The sequence below is a fragment of the Scyliorhinus canicula genome, chromosome 4 (assembly GCF_902713615.1).
Source record: "Scyliorhinus canicula chromosome 4, sScyCan1.1, whole genome shotgun sequence".
Taxonomy (NCBI): domain Eukaryota; kingdom Metazoa; phylum Chordata; class Chondrichthyes; order Carcharhiniformes; family Scyliorhinidae; genus Scyliorhinus; species Scyliorhinus canicula.
In genome coordinates, this window is record NC_052149.1 from 101098841 (window position 1) to 101118961 (window position 20121).

General features: G+C 44.7%; 1 protein-coding gene across 3 annotated transcripts in view; it reads right to left on the reverse strand.

The window, feature by feature from the left end:
- Positions 1-1237: 1237 nt before the first annotated feature.
- nos1apa (nitric oxide synthase 1 (neuronal) adaptor protein a) overlaps positions 1238-20121 on the reverse strand; it is a 452025-nt gene continuing 433141 nt past the window's right edge. Inside the window, exons 10-12 of one of the 3 annotated variants that reach the window (XM_038794907.1) lie at positions 19462-19627; positions 14838-14987; positions 1238-2684 (exon numbers count right to left, since the gene is read on the reverse strand). In XM_038794907.1, the coding sequence (XP_038650835.1) occupies positions 2338-2684; positions 14838-14987; positions 19462-19627 (663 nt within the window). In that variant the 3' untranslated portion in view covers positions 1238-2337. Of the gene's footprint in view, positions 2685-11499; positions 14988-19461; positions 19628-20121 lie in introns of those variants that run through there. The other 2 variants (XM_038794908.1, XM_038794909.1) reach the window with 2 other exon arrangements.

The following is a 20121-nucleotide window of genomic DNA, read 5'->3' on the forward strand; positions in this document are numbered from 1 at the left end:
TGAAGGAGCAAAGAATGATAGGGCGAGATGTAAACGTTGTGGAGCATAAACAGTAACAGGGACTGGTTGGGCCAAATGGCCTGTTTTTTTTGTGCTGTAAATATTTTGAAATACTTTGCAATGTCCTAACAGTCCTCAGAGAACCCGGCTGAATCGTGCAAAAGAGGACAGTCGTTGGCACGGCTACCAGGCTCACATATGAAGAATTGTCACTTGGGGCAAGTGATTGATACCATAAGTATATCAAACGAGGTGAGGAGAAACCTGCCCTGGGAAGGGATTATTATATTAAAGCAATAACATGTAACATTATAATCAATTTACAGAGCCAAGATGTCTTGGGCATGTCCCTGTGATCCCTCTATTGGACTGGAGGATCAGGGAATCCAGTGACGCACCCCCACCATACCGAGGTTATTACCGCTGCAAGACATTTGCTCTTTGGGAACGGAGAGTTAGGTTTGTACATAATTGCTCGCAATTGGGGAGTTAAGTCTTCAAAACCCTATCCATGTGTACACTTCGGGAACAAGATTTCAGTCTTCACACATTAATGTAATTTTTAGTCAGAAGTCTGAACCGGAATAAACAGGGTCTAACACTGCCTTTTGTGTTAAAAAAAAATGCCTAGAAAAAGAATACAAGAAACAGCCATGAATGCAAAAGTAGGTTTATTAAGCAGAAAGCAGTTTGAGGACAGCAACACAGTAAGTGCACTTACAATACCGAGAGAATATTGTCAGAGAGAGCCAAGTTTACAGAGTCAAAGTCAGAAGACAGCAATGAGCTCTTGCTATGTTAGTATGAAAGATTCCAAAGCAAATAACACAGCAATATTAGTGAAGGGTTTGATCAATAGAATCAGTCTTTGCCTCAAGTTGAATTTTCACTGTTAGAGCAGACGTACAGTGCAAGGATTACAATTCAGCATTCAGTCACTCTTGGGAACAAAGGAATGACAGCAGGGTTGAAAGGGTTAAACTGCGAGGCAGGTTTCATAAACGTGGCATGAATTCTCTTGAGAACAGAAGGATGAGAGCTGAACTAATTGTCATACTTAAAGTTATAAAGGGATTCAGGTTTGACTTTGGTCTTGGGTGACTGCAGAATTTACATTTTCTCCCATATCTGTGCGGGTTTCCTCCGGGTGCTCTGGTTTCCTTCCACGGTCCAAAGGTATGCAGGTTAGGTGAATTGGCCATGCTAAAAGTGCCCCTTCGTATCCATAGATGTACAGGTTAGGTGGGGCTAAGGGGTTACAGGGATAGGGCGAAGTGGGCGTAGGGTGATCTTTCAGAGAGTCGGTGCAGACTCAATGGGCCGAATGGCCTCCTTCTGCATTCTAGGAATTCTATGGTTCCATCATTCTCGCTTTGCGAGGCTGGTCAAGCTCACATTGAACAAGAAAAACTTGTTCAAATATTGCTACATTCGTTTTGTAATAAATGATGCCCCAGGTGAAATACTCCCATGATTCAATGCGGCAAAGTATTCCTCAGGCCCATTTTGAACAATTCTGTTAAGCTTCTCCAATGGTTGGATGGAACTGAGCCACATAAAGAAGGAAGGTTGTATTACCATGCGACTATTGGAAAGTGTGGACATCAGGCAAGGACAAGATAGGGTTTGCCCTGGAACCCATGCCAATACTCAGCACCCAGGACAGCACGGTGGTGCAGTGGTTAGCACTGCTGCCTCATGGCACCGAGGGCCCGGGTTCGATCCGGCCCTGGGTCAATGTCCGTGTGGATTTTGTACATTCTCCCCGTGCCTGCGTGGGTCTTACCCCCACAAGATGTGCAGGGTAGGTGGAATGGTCACGCTAAATTGCCCTTTAATTGGGAAAAAAAGAATTGGGTACTCTAAATTTATAAAAGAAAACACTCAGCAACTAGGCTCCTGATGTGGTCCTGACACTTGAATAATGCAATTATATCTCAGCACAAATCACAGAACCAATAAAGGGATGCTAAAAGGAGAAGTGGCCTGTATTATTGTAAGGTCACATATCATGAAGAAAACAGTCTGACATGTTGTAAATTCAAGTTTAAAAGATGAAAAGGAACAATATTCCTTTCCGGGCTTCCACTCGATTCCCAGCAGACACAACACACCAGAGATAGTGCATGTCTGAAAGGGTACTTTTCCATTCCTGAAACATGGCTCCGGAATTAGGAACAGCAACAAAATTAAAGCTGTCGGCCTATGACGTCTGTGGCTACAGTCCTGGAAATTGACATTGGGGCATTCTGGTGGCAGAAGGTCTCAAGGCTTCTAGTTTCTCAAAAGGAAGTGGGGCAGCACGGGTTGGACATGAGCTGGAGGCGGGAAAGAGGATTACTTCCAATTCTTTTTTTTCCAATTAAGGGGCAATTTAGCGTAGCCAATCCATCTACGCTGCACATCTTTGGGTTGTGGGGATGAAACCCACGCAGATTCGGGGAGAATGTGCAAACTCCACATGGACAGTGACCAGGGGCTGATATCAAACCCAGATCCTCGGAGCCGTGAGGCAGCAGTGCTAATCACTGTGCTGCCCCTAAAGAGGATTATTTCAATGGCTATTTGAGCCCTTCTTTGCTCAGGGTAATCAAGAGATCCCTGAAAACTCTCCATTCTGTGGAGGGTTCTGGTGCATGCTGCACCTCCAGATATTGCCAGTAGCCCTCCATTTGGGCAGCTGCCTGTGAAGTTGAAAGAAAGTGAGTCAGGAGGAGGTTTGAAACATCACCTTCAACTTAAGCAACATTGCTTTCTGGCTACAAAACTTCCTACGGGTTGTGTAAAATTGAGGAAGCATCAGAAATATTGGAGCAGTCTGGTGGAAGCAGAAGCCTGAGAAAATGAACCTCTGCCCTCATATCCTGTTTGATGTGCCTGGGAACTGAGCACATCCTAGATGGAATGGACCTCAACTTTAATGCCATGAGCCTCTACTTGATGTGCTGATTGCTGGGCTGGAGGAGTTGCCTTATGAGGAGAGACTGAGTAGACTCGGCCTAATTTAGGAGAATGTGAGGTGATCTAATTGAAATATCTAAAATTCTTAAAGGAATTGAAAAGTCAGTGCTGGGCAGGAAATCCCCCTGGTTGAAGAATAAAGAACTAGGGGGTCACAGTTTCAGAATAAGAGGTTGGCCATTTAGGACAGAAATAAGGGAAAATTTCTTCACTTTGAATTTACTAACTAGGAGTATAAGCTGAGTTGCCGAGTATATTCAGGGCAGAGATTGATTAATTTTTGGGTACTAAGGGAATTAAGCGACATGGCATTAGTTCGAGGAGGGTGGAGTTGAGGTGGAAGAGAAACCGTGACCTTAGTGAATGGTGGAACAGACTTGGAAAGGCTGAGTGGCCTTCTCTTGATTCTGTTCCTTATGGTCTTACATTTTGATGGAAAGGTGGTCCTCAGATTTTTCATACACTTTATTTATACTTTCCTTACATGGGTCATGCCTTACTGGAAATCTATAACTTTATTTTATCATTGTTCGCATAGAGCTTGGTCTATGAAAATCCTGCCTTTGTCCGATATCCTCTCCAACCCTGGGCCCTGATCCTTCTAGTGGAGGACCTTAGCACATTTTGCTTTGTTAAAGGCTCTTAAATATAATCCATTGTTTGAAAGCAAGAAGTCCAAAAAGGCTATCAAACTGATGATGATTGAAATCCTTGCCCTGAACATAAAGATTAGAAAAAACAGTTTTGGTCACATCATGTAGGATTTACTCAGTCAGTCCAAAATATATTTTGATTTCTCAAGGCCTTCCTCTCTGTTGCCCCCCCCCCCCCCCCCCCCCCCCCCCACCCCCCACCCCCCCGGCAACTCGATATACTTTGCTGCCGATCTGCAGACAGATTCATAAACAGGGCCAATTCTCACAACAGCCCAGGTGTGCTGGTGTAATCATGTACACAACCCCATGAAAGGGAAGCCACTCAGAAATGAAAAGTCACGAAACCTCGGTGATGATTTTAAGACAAAGCCATGGTATTGCGCCTACCGCACTTGCCTACATTTAGACAATAACAGCTGCTTCTTGATTATCGATGCAGCGAGAGTCCATTAAAGAGATGTGTCTAAACGATTTCCATTAGTTTCCCCAGGTGCCTAGGTTGATAATCATCGCATTTACGCTGATGTGCATTGTAAGTGTTAGGCTGATTTATTTCAGAACTTGCTTCCGTTTGATAATAGGCCAGTTCAAGGGAATTTTGCCAGAGATGATCAATAGTAAAGCCTGCCTTGCTCCCTGTTGTTTACCACAGGCCCACATTTACCTCCGACTAGCAACAGGTAAGAAAGCAAAAGATATTTCTGGCTGACTCAATGACTACACAGAAGCTTCTGTTCTCGGTCAGTACAAAAAATACTATTTTTTCATCACAAAATACTTTCTTATTTATATACAGAAAGTGGAAGAGAACTGGGTATGGGCATGCATATAAGCCCTGGATCCCTGCTAAAGCTGGGATGCACGACTGTGTAATACTCTGCTGACTGGAAAATGGTGGTGGGAGCGGGGAAAGTATACTCTCCACATTCACAGTTCCAGCTATGGTATTAGCATGAATGACTATGAAACAGAGCTTGGTGATAGATAAAGAACAAAGGGCCGCTACAGATCTTTTAAATCATATTGCCCAGAATTATCTCCCGATAACTGAATACCCTTGTAGATTTCAACAGACTCGTGGACTTTAAAGGAAGTTCTGCAGTCATGTTCTGGTGTACTTTTTAAACATATTCAAATAATTAAGAAAGCCACAGATTATTTCTCAGTCCGCAATGTTCTCAGAAACAGTTTCACCACATTTTCCTGCAGATTGCAGGTTACTACTCAAAAAGAGTGTGAAGATGCTTTGACACTCTACATCTCTGCACTTGTAACATAACCTACTGTATTTAATTCTCAAATGTGACATTCTAACTTACTCTTCTAAGGAAAGCAGCAGCAGCTCCCTGAGTAAAGAGCAATGGAACACTATCCATCAGACCTGACCCAACACAAAAATGCTTGTCTCATTCCTCCCTCTACTTCCACCAACTCAACCTTTTCCAATTTTTATTAAACCTCTGAAGTCAAAGGGTGCCTTCAGCTTTCAGGGCTCAAGTTTGTTCTTTCACCGAAATACTCCATATCTTTTCATTCCTGATTTGTTTAAATGTCAATTAAGAATCAGAATTGGACGCAACTTGAGGGCGTATGTTTCTGAGCGCAGAATGATCTTCGAATGAACCACTTCATTTGTCACGGTTTTCACCTCAGAAATAAATGGTTCAACATGACTCAGAGGTGAAGTTAAATTTGAATGTTACATTTTAGTACCTGTTTTGCAGCAGCGTTTTGCTTTCTACGCATATAAAAAAAATATACATTTCCCCCAGGCAGCCCTCAGGTTGACCTTCAATTCAGGATTCAAAGCAATGGGTCCAGTCAGATGGGTGGTCTTGCAGTCAGGGTTGCCCGACTAGAGATCTCCATTTTGAGAAGAAAATTGACGACTTAAATTTCTCCCAATTTATTTTCTATTAAATGGGGCCAGTTTCACGCTTTTTGTTTCTCAGCGATTAGAGGAATCAGTGATTAAAGTAGAGATGATAATGAAGGGGAGTTGATTATAGGTGTTCAAAATAATGTCAAGTTTGAATAGAATAAATAAGGATCATAATCGGGAGGGTCAATAAATCGAGAAAATTGACAGAAACACTTGGGTGGCGGGGGGAACATGTGCAGGGATATGGAGAAAGAGCAGGGTAGTACAACTAAGTGAATAATTCTTTCAAATTAGCTGGCAGAAGCATGAACGACCTCTTTCTGTCCTGTAAGATTCTATGAGCTTTGAGTCTTCCTGTGACCTACCTTTCGCTTTAAGTGACAAATTTATGCCCATAGTGATAATATCATAGTGTAAAAGTTGTCAGTTCTTGCTAGCATCATGATGTTTTGTAGGGAGCAGGGTGGTTAAGAGCTTAAAGCATTTTTCACACATACACACGAGACAGTGATTCTTTCGATCCTGCGTCGTTTTAAAGGGCAGCATCTTTATGAAAAACTGCTTGGCAAGCCCTTAATTTGTTTTGAGAATAATAGAGTTAAAGGAGCTGCAATTCATTTTCACCACCCCTGAGATATGTCACTGTCCACAGCCTGCAGTTTTAAACCAAGTTTTGACCAAACATTTTTCAAGAAGACTTTAAAATCTACCCCTTTACCATTCTGCCTCAAAGCTTCCACAAGGTAAGCAGCTTGTGTTTGATGTTTTCATCTCCCTTCTAATAAAGCAGAGCTGTCTTTTTTTTTTAAAGTGCTTTGGTAAATATTTTGCTCATTATTTGCCAACACGTGTCTTCTTGCACAAAGTGCGTCGCTGCGTGGAGCATCGCTGTGAGCAAAAGGATGCATAGCTCCTTCCACAAACAGCAAATGCCCTTTACACAATATGAGGGAAGATCAAAAAAATCCAAGTGAAATTCAAGTAAATCTGTTATAGACCACAAAATAAAACCTGGCAGCTTTTTGCAGTCGTGAAAAAACAGATCTGAAAATCCAATTTGTAAGGACCTACTACCGAGCCGCCGGACTGAGCTAATGATGCTGGCATTTTACAGACGACCTTCATTTAATCTCCTCTGCAGCACCAGGCCCAGTGAGGCTAATAAACCTTCATTTTACACTCAGCATTATTCATAGTCCACCATAAATGCCATGTAGCTGGGGCTGGTTTAAACAGCGTTGTGTTCATACAGAGAAACTGCAGCATATATATATATTATATATATTTAAAAAAGCAAACACAAAGTAAACTTTGCTTCTGACAAATCACATTTAAAAAATATATATTAATGTAGTAGGTAAATGTTAGATTAAAAAGCACGGGCTCATATTCTACGCTGACTATATATACATAGATTATCAACAAAAGAGGTTATTCAGTCTGTAAATGTAGTTGCTTCTCCTGCAGCATGACTAGGGCAGATCGAATGGGAAGGTGTCAGTACGCAGTCATTTGATGCTTACAATATGAAGCAAATTTCACGCACTTCAATTATTCAAAAGCCAAGTTTGCAGACCTGTATGACTCCCAAATCACCCTCATTAATCACAGGATTTAAAGGGAAAAAAACAAATCATTTTAGAGCGACTAATTCTAAACAGAAGAATCTAACGTGAACAAAGGGGAGATGCAATGGACGGATATGAAGTGAATCATAGTTCTGAGGTCAGATTTATTGTGTCCAATGTTCCAGTGCTAAAGAGAACTAAAGTCAATTATCCCTTGGATATTTTAATGTTTAACATGACAGCAAGCTGTGTTTAGACTTGTAGTATCTGCCATGTCCATGCCACCTACTGTACTTGATAGTGAATCCGTATAATAGCATAAAAGATCAGTACATTTTGTGACTCAAATTTTCAGCACTCTCGCCTCAAGAGTCAGAAGATTCCGCATTCCACTTCAGGATCTGAGCATTAAAAAAATATCAAGGGTGGCACACCAGAGTGGAGCTGAGGGAGTGCTGTGCCTGTGTAGCCATCTGGGATGACCACTTTCGGTATACAAAATGGACGCTCACAGAGACTCTAGGGAAATATGGACAATACTAGGCAACAAGCAGGCACAGAGCCTGAATGTATATTTGGAAAGCAGTCAGCAGATGGAATCGAAACTCTGGGTCAATTAACATATTGATGGCCCATCTCCGAGGAACAAAGGACTACTCAAGTAGCCGATACTGTCGCAGACATCCCGGCGCCAGTAACCCAACCGAAAGACACAAACAAAGCAAGGGCAATGGCCACCTAAGACACGCACAGCCATCAGGGCACCCACCCCTTTATTGGTTTAGATCCATGACAATGATCAAGAAGCTGCCCAATTAATTGGGGCCAAGTTTAAGGCCCGCCTAAAAGCGCGCAAAGCCCCTCCAAGTATAAGAAGGAACCCCCCTAGGGCAGCACGTTAGCCTAATGGTTAGCACAGCTGCCTCACGCGCTGAGGTCCCAGGTTCGATTCCAGCTCTGGGTCACTGTCCGTGTGGAGTTTGCACATTCTCCCTGTGTCTGCGTGGGTTTCGCCCCCACAACCCAAAAATGTGCAGAGTAGGTGGATTGACCATGCTAAATTGCCCCTTTATTGGAAAATATAATTGGGTAATCTAAATTTATATATAAAAAAAGAAGGAACCCCCGACAAAGATTCAGCCTCTTGGATTCGGCTCTCAAGCGGAGATACCCATCCACCTGCATCACCAGAAGCAAGTAAGGTCAAGGTCAACGCTTGCTACCAGACAGACGACCGTAGCTGTACACCCGTTACCTCTTCGAAACCTAACAGCCTCAGATCCAAACAATGGCCATTGTTCCTCTGACCTAAGTGGGCACCCGAAGTTAAGTATAGGTGTTAGTGATAGAGATAGTAGTATTATTGTGCATGAGTAGATCTTAGTGTGTGTAAATAAAGTAGTATTGACTTTGAACTAACTAACTGGTGTATTGACTCTTTGATCGGTATTCAGGTTGAACCTTGTGGCGGTATCGAGAGATACCTGGTGACTCTGAAAGTATACACATAATTAGGATTAAGAAAGGCGACCATACTGACTGCTATATTTATAGCAAGTAAACAGAGCAACACCTGTTAGAGGTAGTGTCCTTCAGATGAGACATTAAAGTAGGGTGGCACGATAGTACAGTGGTTAGCACTGTTGCTTCACAGCGCCAGGGACCTGGGTTCAATTCCTGGCTTGGGTCACTGTCTGTGCGGAGTCTGCATGGGTTTTCTCCAGGTGCTCCGGAAGGTGTACTTGTTAGGTGAATTGGACATTCTGAATTCTCCCTCAGTGTACCCGAACAGGCGCCAGAATGTGGCAACTGGGGGATTTGCACAGTCTTTTCATTGCAGTGTTAACATAAGCCTATTTGTGGCACTAATAAAGATTATTATTATTACCAATGCTCTGTTTACCCCCTCAGGTGGACACAAAAGATTCCATGGCACCATTTTGATGAACAGTGAAGTTATCTCTGATATCCTGACTTACATTTACCCCTCAATCAACATCACAAAAATAGATTATCTGGTTATTATCACATTGCTGTTTGCAGGATCTTGGTGTTTGCAAATTGGCTGCCGTGTTCCTTACATTACAACAGGGACGACACTTTAAAAGTATTTCATTGGTTTGAGATGTCTGGTGGTCATGGAAGGCACGAGATAAATGCAAGTTTTTCTTTGAAATTAATATATTCAACTACTTACTGTTCACTGCTCTGATTCTCATAAGGGGCAAAATACAGAATCCCCATTGTCTTATTAAACAATCCCAATTATCCTTTTAATTTAAAATAAATGCAGCATGCCAAAAGGAACCAACATTTGGAAGCACCAATTCTTTTATTTCTTAATTGAGACAGTTTGTGGATTCTGTTTGAGATTGTGAATTCCGCGGTTTGAGATTGTGAATTCAGCAGTATGAGACTGTGCATTCTGTGGGTTTGAGATTGTGAATTCTGCAGGGTGAGATTTGAGATTGTCAACTCAGCAGTGTGAATTCTGCAGTTGGGGTGATTTTAAGCCTACATTAGCTGCCAGTGAGAACGGCGATGCGGTTGCAAAATGTGCAAGAACCGGGAAACGCGATTCTCACTGGCGAAACCGTGTTCTCAATTTTACAGGCACCTTGCTGGTGACATAATGAGAATCTAGCCACAGAAGGTCGGGAACCTCATTAAATACTTTAGCATCTAGCACTGGATTCTGTTGGGGAGGCTATTTCCTCACGCCGGAGTAGGATTGCTCCTGGTCTGTACTGATGTTAGAAGAGGCATCCAGGAGCATGGCTCGGAGCTCCCGGGATTCCGTTCCGAATCCCACTATCAGGCCATCATTTTGAACGGCCAGCCAGATAGCAAGGTCTGGCAGCTGGTTCTCCACCCCTCCCCCCACACCAAGCAAATCCTGCTCCCCACTACACCAAGCAAATACTGCCAGCCCCCGACATGTAGGGTCATCCAACCCACCCCACACAACCATGGGAATTGCTGGGTCTTCCCCACCGCCCCACTGACCCCCATGAGCAACCATCAGACCCCCCTATCCGAGACCCTCCACCAAACCCCCCCTTAGTCACCCCTACTTGGAAACTAAAGAGCAGTTCAGACAGAAACAGTGAAAAATCACTGCTATTTCACTTACCTGTCCCTTCCACCTGCTATCTCAGACAGAAGTGTAGAAACCATTTGCTGTTACTTCATAGAAAGCCAAAGCATACCACAAGGCTTTAAACTGTCTCAGATCATTTTATCTGTGAGGCTTCCATTCACTTTCAAAGAGAAATAGCTTATAGTAGGTTATTATTGACAGGGAAATAGCTTCCAGAGAGCCAGGTGTCTGAAATCTTTATTTTCATTTCCTTTCATGTTTGAATGCATCTCAGGATACCCTGCTGTGAACCTAACCACAATGTTTATGAACATCTAGCTATGATTGACAGGTTGTACCATATCAATAGCAGTTAAGTGCTTTCTGCTGAGAAAAAGAGGAAGTGAATAAACTTACCTCCTAGATGTTTATAAACATTGCGGTTAGCTTCATAGCAGGGTACTTAAGATGTCTTCAAGTGTGAAGGGAGATGAAAATAAACAATTCAAACACCTGGCTATATGGACGCTATTACCCTGTCAATTACAGCCTACTGAAAGCTATTTCTTTTTGAAAGTGAATAGAATCCTCACAGATCAAATGATCTGAGTGCATTTAAAGCCTTGCGAGGTATTTTGTCTTTCTATGAAGTAACAACTGATGATTTCCACACCTCTTTCTGAGGCAGTAGATGTAAGTGAAAAGGCAGTGAATTTTCACTGTTTCTGCCTGGACTGCTCTTTAGCTCCCAGGCAGGGGTGACTGATGGGGGCATCACTGATATGGGGGCTGTTACTGATGGGGGGGATTTGATGGGGGAGAACTGATTGGGAGGATCAATTGTGGGTTTCTGATGGAGGTCGGGGACGACTGTTGGGGGGTCTTTGATGGGGGGGTGTGGGTCGATTGGGCAGGATTTGGGTGGAAGGATGAAGGCCCTCCAATGGACTTTTAGGGCATCTAGGTTACATATGTATCCCCTTAACTCACCATGAGGTCCATAACGTCAAGGCCATGCTTAAAAATACTTGCTCCAATCCACGATCGCATGAATCCAGGCCGACAGGATTGGAGCATCACGGAGGCGTGGAGAATCGGGATGCCAGACTATTAATCGGATGCAAATTTTTTCAAATGATTAATTTGCATCCTCCTGCCGGCATGAGGCGTGTAGCTCACTGCCGCTGATGGCGGGGGACCAGAGCATCGGAATGGGATCGGCACCCGATGCGTGATTCTCCTCCACAGTAGGAACTCAAGTTACCGGTGGTGGTGAATTCCCCCCCCCCCCCCCCCCCCGTATTAGCGAGCCCTCCCACCTGCAACTCCCCCCCCCCCCCAACTCACTGAATATTCATCGGGCGGCAGCGTGATGTCATGCCAGCATGATTTACAGCAGCTGTATGAAAATGCGAACCTGGTGACCTGACCTCCAAAGGGGATATCGGAGGTGAGCGCTCAGGTCACCATCACACTCCAGGGTTCCAATTGCAAAGGGGGCACCAGAGAGGATGTGGGGGGGGGGAGGCCCAATTAAGTGCAACTTGTGGCAAGGAAGGGGCGTTCAGTCTTGGAATCTCACTCGCAGGCCTTAACGGCTGTTCATGGCACCATGACATTACGGCGTAGAGGATCCGTATCGCTGAAGAAGTGCGGTTTTATCCAAGGGCGCTATTACAATGGTAACTTGTCTTTACTAATGCCTAGCATCACCCGTACTCACTAGTTGTCTATCATTTCTTACTCTTCCTCACCCTTCCGCAATGTCTAGGTGTATTCCCAGGATCCACAGCTGAGGTTGAGCTGGCCCCCTACCTTCCACAGCCTGTTGCCTGAGGTGACCTTGGCGGGCGTCCCCTGGGGCATCTAGACCTTGAGGGATCAGGTCTACCTTTGAGCTGCACGGGTGGGAGGTGGATGTGAAACAGGCAGGGTTTCCTGGGTGGAAGACGGAAGACCCTGGGCTTTGCTCTTGCCGAATCCCTTCCCTTCGGGTGCCTGGGGCTCCTGAACCCCTCCACGGGATGGAGGGGCAGCTGGTGACATCCAGACACTCCTCTATCCTGGCTCTGTCACAGCAATAAGAATCTGCATGGGGTGCAATGGGTGATCAAATCTAACCTCTGCTGTGGTCTGAAAGGGATCTGAGAGACTTGGTGGGCGAGTTAGTGAGTTCAAAACCACAGCCTCTAACTACAGCAGCTTGAAGAGAGGATCTCAAACCTGCTTCGCTTCAACTTGTCTTCTCCTTTTTGAAATACCCCATCATACTGCAATATTCAGTACAGACTATAAATAAAATGGCCATAAAAATGCAATCAAGACTAGAATAATAGATAAGGTGATTAGGCAGTGATATGAAATCAAGGACATTTATAAAATGCCAGAAACCACAAAGGTAGAGCTGGAGTGATTTGTAAGCGGAAACTGACTCCTGATATTAAACTGTCACCCAGAAATCCCTTGCTAATATCGGTTCCACGAGAATTTATTAGTTTTCAGTTTTATGCAAGGTTTTATTCTGATGCTCCAGACGCCATGCGTTGATTTAATCCACATTAAAAACCCAAAAGACCCCAAATGCTTAAATTTAAAACATCACTGGCAGCAGCAATGCTTGAACAGGAGGATTAACCCTGGAGTAGCAATTCATCCAAGGGGTTCTGAACTCTCTGTGTTACCTCCTTTCTACAATAATATTTTAGTTTGAATACAGTAATCATGAAAAACCTCTAATATTCTTCAATTAGCTGCTGAGATGTTAGTCATAAAATATCTAATCGCCATATTAAAAATACATTTAAATAGTCTGTTATATAAAATTGATCCCCTGACTACCTCTTCTCCCTATTCTCTTCCATCATTATCTCCTGTGCTGGTTTAGCACAGTGGGCTAAACAGCTGGCTTGTAATACAGAACAAGGCCAGCAGCGTGGGTTCCCGTACCGGCCTCCCGAACAGGCGCCGGAATGTGGCAACTAGGGACTTTTCACAGTAACTTCATTGAAGCCTACTTGTGACAATAAGCGATTATTATTATTATCGACAGCCCCTATTTTATCCTATTTCAGCCTTTATCTCGCATCTACTTTGTTTTACACACTCAAAACGGTTTGCTGTAAGGCAGAAAATGAGTTCCAAAATCTGTGTTATTTTGCCAGGTTGACAGGAGATTAATGAAGGCCGTCTGTTATATGACAAGTTCAAAATTGGAACCCATTTGGAGCTGACATTGCTGACTCCCGATACATGCAAAGCATTCGGCAAAATAACGTCTCACTATCCATCTAGTAGACTGTGGTGTAATCAATGGGAGGTCATTAGTTCCAACTAATGGCAGCTGAATACAAAGAATTTCCTTCCAGTCTGCCATAAACCAATACTTGACACTGTTACAGAGTAATGGACGATATCCTCCCTCTCCCCTCATCTCGACCACTGTGTGGAAGTGGGCAGGATTTATCATGACCATACTGAGTGGCTAATCTTGCTTTGTGGAAGGGAGAAGACCCAGAATCACATTGCATCTTCTGGATGTGATGACATCCCATGTAAAGGTATGATGCTTGTGGTGGCCGGAACAAAAACAAGAAGATTTGCCAAACATTTTTTCTTAAAGACAGGGCCCAAAATGAATAATGAATTTACCATGGTAGTGGACCTGTTGCCTCAACATTCTGGAAGAATGCAGGACCTTTTTGTGATGGATAATGTATTAATTAAAAAAAAACATCAAATTCGACATGGATCAGAGCAGGACTTAAGGGTGCAAAATCTTTGCTGTCAAATTCCTGCATGTGTTGTTTTGGAAACAGTGCTTGTAGTAATTAGTTTGCAAAGAGATGCGAAATCCAGAGCTACAAAAGCTTTCAAATGTCCACCATTAGCGTTCAAGTGGCCCTCAAGGTTATTCCCAAAGTGACTATGACAAGTGAACAAGCATCAGGTAACCGATTCTCCACTCCTGCCTGTTGCTAACCAACAAAATGTCCACTTGGTAAGTGAAGTGCGAACGTAGCCAGCAGATAGGATGGAATGTTGACCTTTTCAGCGATTGTGACTTCAATACACAAGTGACCACTTTATTGAAGGTTCAAAGGTTTCAGTATAAAAAGGAAATACCTACACTGATCAGATTGACTAATTGTTTGTAATTGTATCTCTGCAGCCACCTTCAAGTATTTATAAGCTTCTACCATTTCTCAAAGTTTAAAGAATATGATGATGCTTCAATTTATTTTATTTAAACTCAGGAAACTAGATATTTAAAAAAGCATCGTACAGGTTGATTTTAAGCAGATTGCATTACCGTCACTTCAAATCAACAGGATGTCAGAATTGAAAATCCGTTGCCATTATTTACATGTGACAGCTCAGTCTGGTTGACCATTGGAAAGTGCGTCACATTTAAATTTCTTTCATAAATAGAACCAGTGGCTTTTACACGGCAATTTCATCGTCAATGTAATCCCCCACCTCCTGCCTCTTCAGCACATTCATTAACCGAACTGATTCTTCATTTACCCAGCAGTCCCTTTCCTCACTCTCATCTGTATTAGACTCGTATTCAGACGCTATTCCTGACTCTCGGAATTTGATCAACTCCAGGCTTCCCATGAATTCTTCACAGGATCTCTTTTCATTGTGCAGGAAGTGGAAGCACTCCAGTTTTACCAGACAGTCATCCATACCTAATGGACTTCCCAGAGGAAGAGTGAGGTCCGATCCGTCACATAGAGGTGGTAAGCAGATGTCCTCGGGTTTGGGTGTTGTGGGGTCGCACAGCACTGGTGGCACAGTCGATCGGTAGGTAATTTCCAACAAACTGTCCTGTGAGCCAGCTGAAAAAGCAAGGAAAAGAGAGACCATGTCACGGTGGCTGCTTACAACACCCGATTACTCTGATGTCTTGGTTGCCCCCGCCAGCTCTTCAGTGAGGGTTTCAGGAGGGTTATGGGGTGGAGGGTAAAAGGGGAAACTCAATCCAATGCGGCCAGCTTGAATTTGAAAACTACAGTTGGTCCCAAGTCTCACCCCAGATTAAAAATCTGCTGGCGTTCAATGCACTGTTCATAAAAATCAGCCTGAGACAACCGCCTACTTAAAAAGATCTACAAACTGTGGGTCTCACCCCTACAACCTAAAGACTTGAGGGTAGGTGGATTGGTGAGGCTAAATTACCCTTTAATTACAAAAAAAAATCTACAAACTTGGGGCAGTGCTGACACTTTGTTTGGATAAGTGTCTGAATGAACAGTCAGATCATCAGCACAGATTTGCAACTATTACAAAGAATGATTCTGATGAAAGATCATCAATTTGAGAAGTTATTTGTTTCTCTCCATAGACATGCTGAACATTTCGAACATCTTCTGTTCTTTCAAATGAATGATTAACATCAATTTCCTTCGTGGGCAGCATGGTGGCGCAGTGGTTAGCATTGCTGCCTCATGGCACCGTGGTCCCAGGTTCGATCCTGGCTCTGGATCACTCTCCGTGTGGAGTTTGCACATTCTCCCTGTGTTTGCGTGGGTTTCGCCCCCACAACCCAAAGATGTGCAGCATAGTTGGATAGGCCATGCTAACTTGGCCCTTAATTGGAAAAAATGTATTGGGTACTCTAAATTTAAAAAAAACTCCATCAATTTCTTTAAGTACGGGTTAGTGCAGTCGGAGGCGTTCAGATACTTGCAAGTTCGGAATTTTGCTAGGAGAATTTTTCCGACCTTCCCGGTGTTGCGGCCATTGTCATTGGTTGAGGGGGAATTGTCTTTGGTGGAAGACGAGAGTACTGCTGGAATTTATGGGAGGATTCTGGCGGAGTGCACGGTGATGCTGAAGGGGGTTATGGCCAAGTGGGAGGAAGAATTGGTGGTGGTGGTGATGGTTGAGGGGGTAGTGAAGGAGTGGGTATGTGGCCCTGTGGAGGGTGAATGCCACCTCGTTGTGTGCAAGGCTCGGGCTTGCACAATTAAATGAGGTGCATCGGGCAGACTGCAGATTTAACAAGGGCTAGGATGAGTCGAGTGTTTGAGGGGGTAGAGGATGGGTGTGAGCGATGTGGGAGAGGCCTAGTGAATCATGTACATATGTTGTGGGCATGTCCTGAGATAGCGAACTTTTGGGCTTCTTTCTTCAGCACCATGTCGCTGATCTTGCAGAAGGAATTAGAGCCTGGTCCCCTAGAAACTATTTTCAGGCTGTTGGACCTGCGGGAGCTGCAGACGGGTGCGGGGCAGATGTCTTAGCCTTTGCTTCGCTAATTGATTGCAGGTGGGTTCTGTTGGGAGTGGCGGTCAGTGTCTCCACAAAATGCCTCGGTGTAGCTGGGGGATCTCATTATGTTTTTGCACCTTGAGAAAATTAAATACAGATTGAGAAGTTCACTTGGGAGGTTTTACACAAGTTGGTAGCCATTTGTCATGTATTTTAAGGAACTAATCATCATCAAAATCTTGGGGGGGGTGGAGGAGGCAGCACAGTGGTAAGCACTGCTGCCTCACAGCACTGAGGACCAGGGTTCGGCCATGGCCCCAGGTCACTGTCCGTGTGGAGTTTGCACATTCTCCCCGTGTCTGCGTGGGTCTCACCCGCACATCCCAAAGATGTGCAGGGTAGGTGGACTGGCCACACTAAAAATTGCCCAATAATTGGAATTCTTTTTTTAAAAAGGTGCCAGACATTCCTACTGATATATTTAGACATGAGTGCAGGATGCAGAATTGGGGCTTTAATATTGTTGCCTATCTCCAGTCAACAATCAAATCTGGCAGAGTCTCAAAGCCTACTCTCTGCCAAGTCCAACATAGGGGTGAAATAGGGTTGGTTAACGGTTGTAGGAATGTCAGTTTTTAATTCATTCTCACCATGTGGACATCACAGGCAAGGATGCCCTTTATTGCCCATCCTTAGCTGCCTTTTCCTTGAACCGCTGCAATGTGTATTGTGAGAGTGCTCCCATAGTGAGTTCCAGGACACTGGGTGCCTCAATGATAAGATCCATTCAATTGTACCTGGCCTTAGTTCTGCTCCATTTTACTCGGGCTCAAAGCTACTGCTTAATGCTATCTTAGCACAATTTTTCCAACAGAAAACCATTGCGCAACAGTGGATAGAGGTAGCAAGACAACCAGAAGCTGTCAAAGCAAATTCTATCTGGATATAAAGGGTTGAAGTTTTTAAAGAGAAACGGAATAGTCGACATTCTCTAAACCTTCACAGATCCCACAGAAACCTATTCAGTTGTTAATTGTTGCAGTTGACAATTACTTCACAGGCATTCGAATATGGAGAAGCTCTAAGGTAACATACTGTATTAGGTAAAATGGATCTGTACATTGATAATCAGACCCTATTGGATATAAAACTAATGCAATTCCATCACAATAAATGCAATCCTTTACAAAGGACAAAAACTAGTTATCTTGGTATTCTTTGAGGATGATGGCAGTAATCCAGCAGAACAATGAAAGCCCACAACACAATTAAAAGTACAAGGCCTCAGGGCGGCACATGGCACAATGGTTAGCATTGCTACCTACGGCGCTTAGGATCCGGGTTCGAATCCCGGTCCTGGGTCACTGTCCGTGTGGAGTTTGCACATTCTCCTCGTGTCTGCGTGGGTTTCACCCCCACAACCCAAAGATGTGCTGGTTAGGTGGATTGGCCACGCTAAATTGTCCCTTAATTGGAAAAAAAATAATTGGGTACTCTGGGCGCGATTCTCCGCAAATGCGGTGAGTCGTAAAGGCTGCCGAGAAACTGACCGTGTATCACGGCAGCCTCCGCGGCCCCTCCCAGGACCAGATTCTCCCCCCCGGGCGGGGCTAGCAGCGGGGCCCCGTGAAGCACGGCATCGCGGACTTAACGACCATCGCTAAGTCCGCGCGCCAAGCGTTACGCCGGCTGACGCGCACGATGATGTCAGCCGCGCATGCGCGGGTTGGACGGCTCCAACCCGCGCATGCGCGGATGACGACATCACGCAGACGCGTCAAACCCGCGGGCCGTCATGCCCCTCAGCCCCTCAGTGGACTGATCCTGCGGGGCGGCGGAAGAACAAATAGTGCGTGGGTATCGGACCCGCTGCCCGCGATCGGTGCCCACCGATCGCAGGCCCATGCCACCCTTGGCCCGGCCGTGCCAATCGGTGCCATGGTTGTCCGGGACGGCCCTTTGCGGCCGTTTTCACGAACGGTGAGAGCAGGTGTGATCGCGTTCGTGAAAACGGCCGTAAAGGCCTGGGAACTCGGCCCATCGGCCTGGGGAGAATCGCTGTTCGCCGTAAAAAACGGCGAGCAGCGATTCGTGTCATGGGGCGGCCGTGGGGGGGGGGGGGGGGGGGGGGGGGGAGAAATAGCAGGACGGCGTGAAAATTGTCAGGAAGGCCCTCCCGCTATTCTCTGACCCGTCATGGGCAGCGGAGAATCGCGCCCTCTAAATTTGAAAAAAAAAGTACAAGGCCTCAAAACTGACAACTTCGGGACCAAGGCCCTGCAGATTTTTAGGACTGTGCTAAATTTTGTGACGGGCGGTTCAGGCTGTACGCAGTTTGGGCCAAGCCAGGTCAGGTGGGGTCAAGGATAGCTCAGAGGATAACACGTCACATCGTGCCAATTATGCAGAGTCTAACTGAATTGCCCAGTTAAACTGTAATTTTACTCAATTAACTTTGATGCATGAAATAAATTTAAAGTACCCAATTATAATTTTTCCAACTAAGGGGCAATTTAACGTGGCCAATCCACCTAACCCGCCCATCTTTGGGTTGTGGGGGTGAAACACACGCAGGCATGGGGAGAATGTGCAAACTCCACACGGACAGCGACCCAGAGCCGGGATTCGATCCCGGGTCCTCAGCGCCATAGTTCCAGTGGTAACCACTGCACCAAGTGCTGCCCTGACACATTTTAAACATGTTTGGTTGTCAGACAACTCTGGTTGTTGGAACACCCTGATTTCAGGCAATGTACCTTGCGCAGGCTTTTTGAAAATGTAAATATTTCTCCAAGCTCAGAAATGTTTATGATACCACAGATTCCCACAGCACTACAAATGTGCAATGCATTTGATGTGAATGTGTGGCTGCAAACAGCGCGAAGCTCTAGAGGTCTAAATGCTCAAAGGATCAATTATTAACTTGTGCTCTGCTAAATAAACATGCATGAATTCTTGGCACCACAAACTCCTGAAGAGCTGCATTTTGAGGCCTAATCATTTTCATATGTCAGTCAGCTGCAAATAACACCACACCAGCTGTCAGAGCTGGAATGTTTATTGTAGACTGGGTAAAAAAAGTGACTGGTATTTCCTTACTTGAACTGTGGCCAGATAGTTTGAGCTCCAACTCCTGCACTTGCTTCACAAGCAGCGATATGTGTTTGAGTAGGTCCTTGTTCTGGAGCAGCAGTTGATGGACACGAGCCTGGGCCTCAATTCGAGCTGCTGCCTCCGCCGCCAACTGATCCTTCAGTAAATGGACCTGTCCCAGGCATAAAGGACAGCATTAGACTGGACCTTTCAGATCCATTGTAGTTGGAGCAGTCATCTGAACATGATATGCTGCAAAGTCTGCATGTGACACATGTTCTCTGCTACGTACTTCAATCTGGAATTTGCAATTTTCACTCACATTTACCTGATTGAGATTTGATTGTTGTAATGAAACATCATCACAGTTTGAGTTGTTGGATTGAGCTGCTGGAGGAACATAGCCAAGGAGGTGAGAAAGAAGAAATAGGGGGAAATATTGGTCAGTAAAATAAACCAGCCAATGATATGGGGGGTGGGGAGTGGAGGGGGGAGTGGGATTGGGCATAGGAACTGAGTGAAATGATTGAAAGCTTTAGCAGCCACGATCCAATGTTGCTTAAGAATCAACTCTGTTAGTAAAACGTTATTATTACCAAATAGAATGAGTCAGAAACAGTGCGTTTGTGACAAGTTGGCTGAAGCGTTCCTAAAGGAAACGGACAG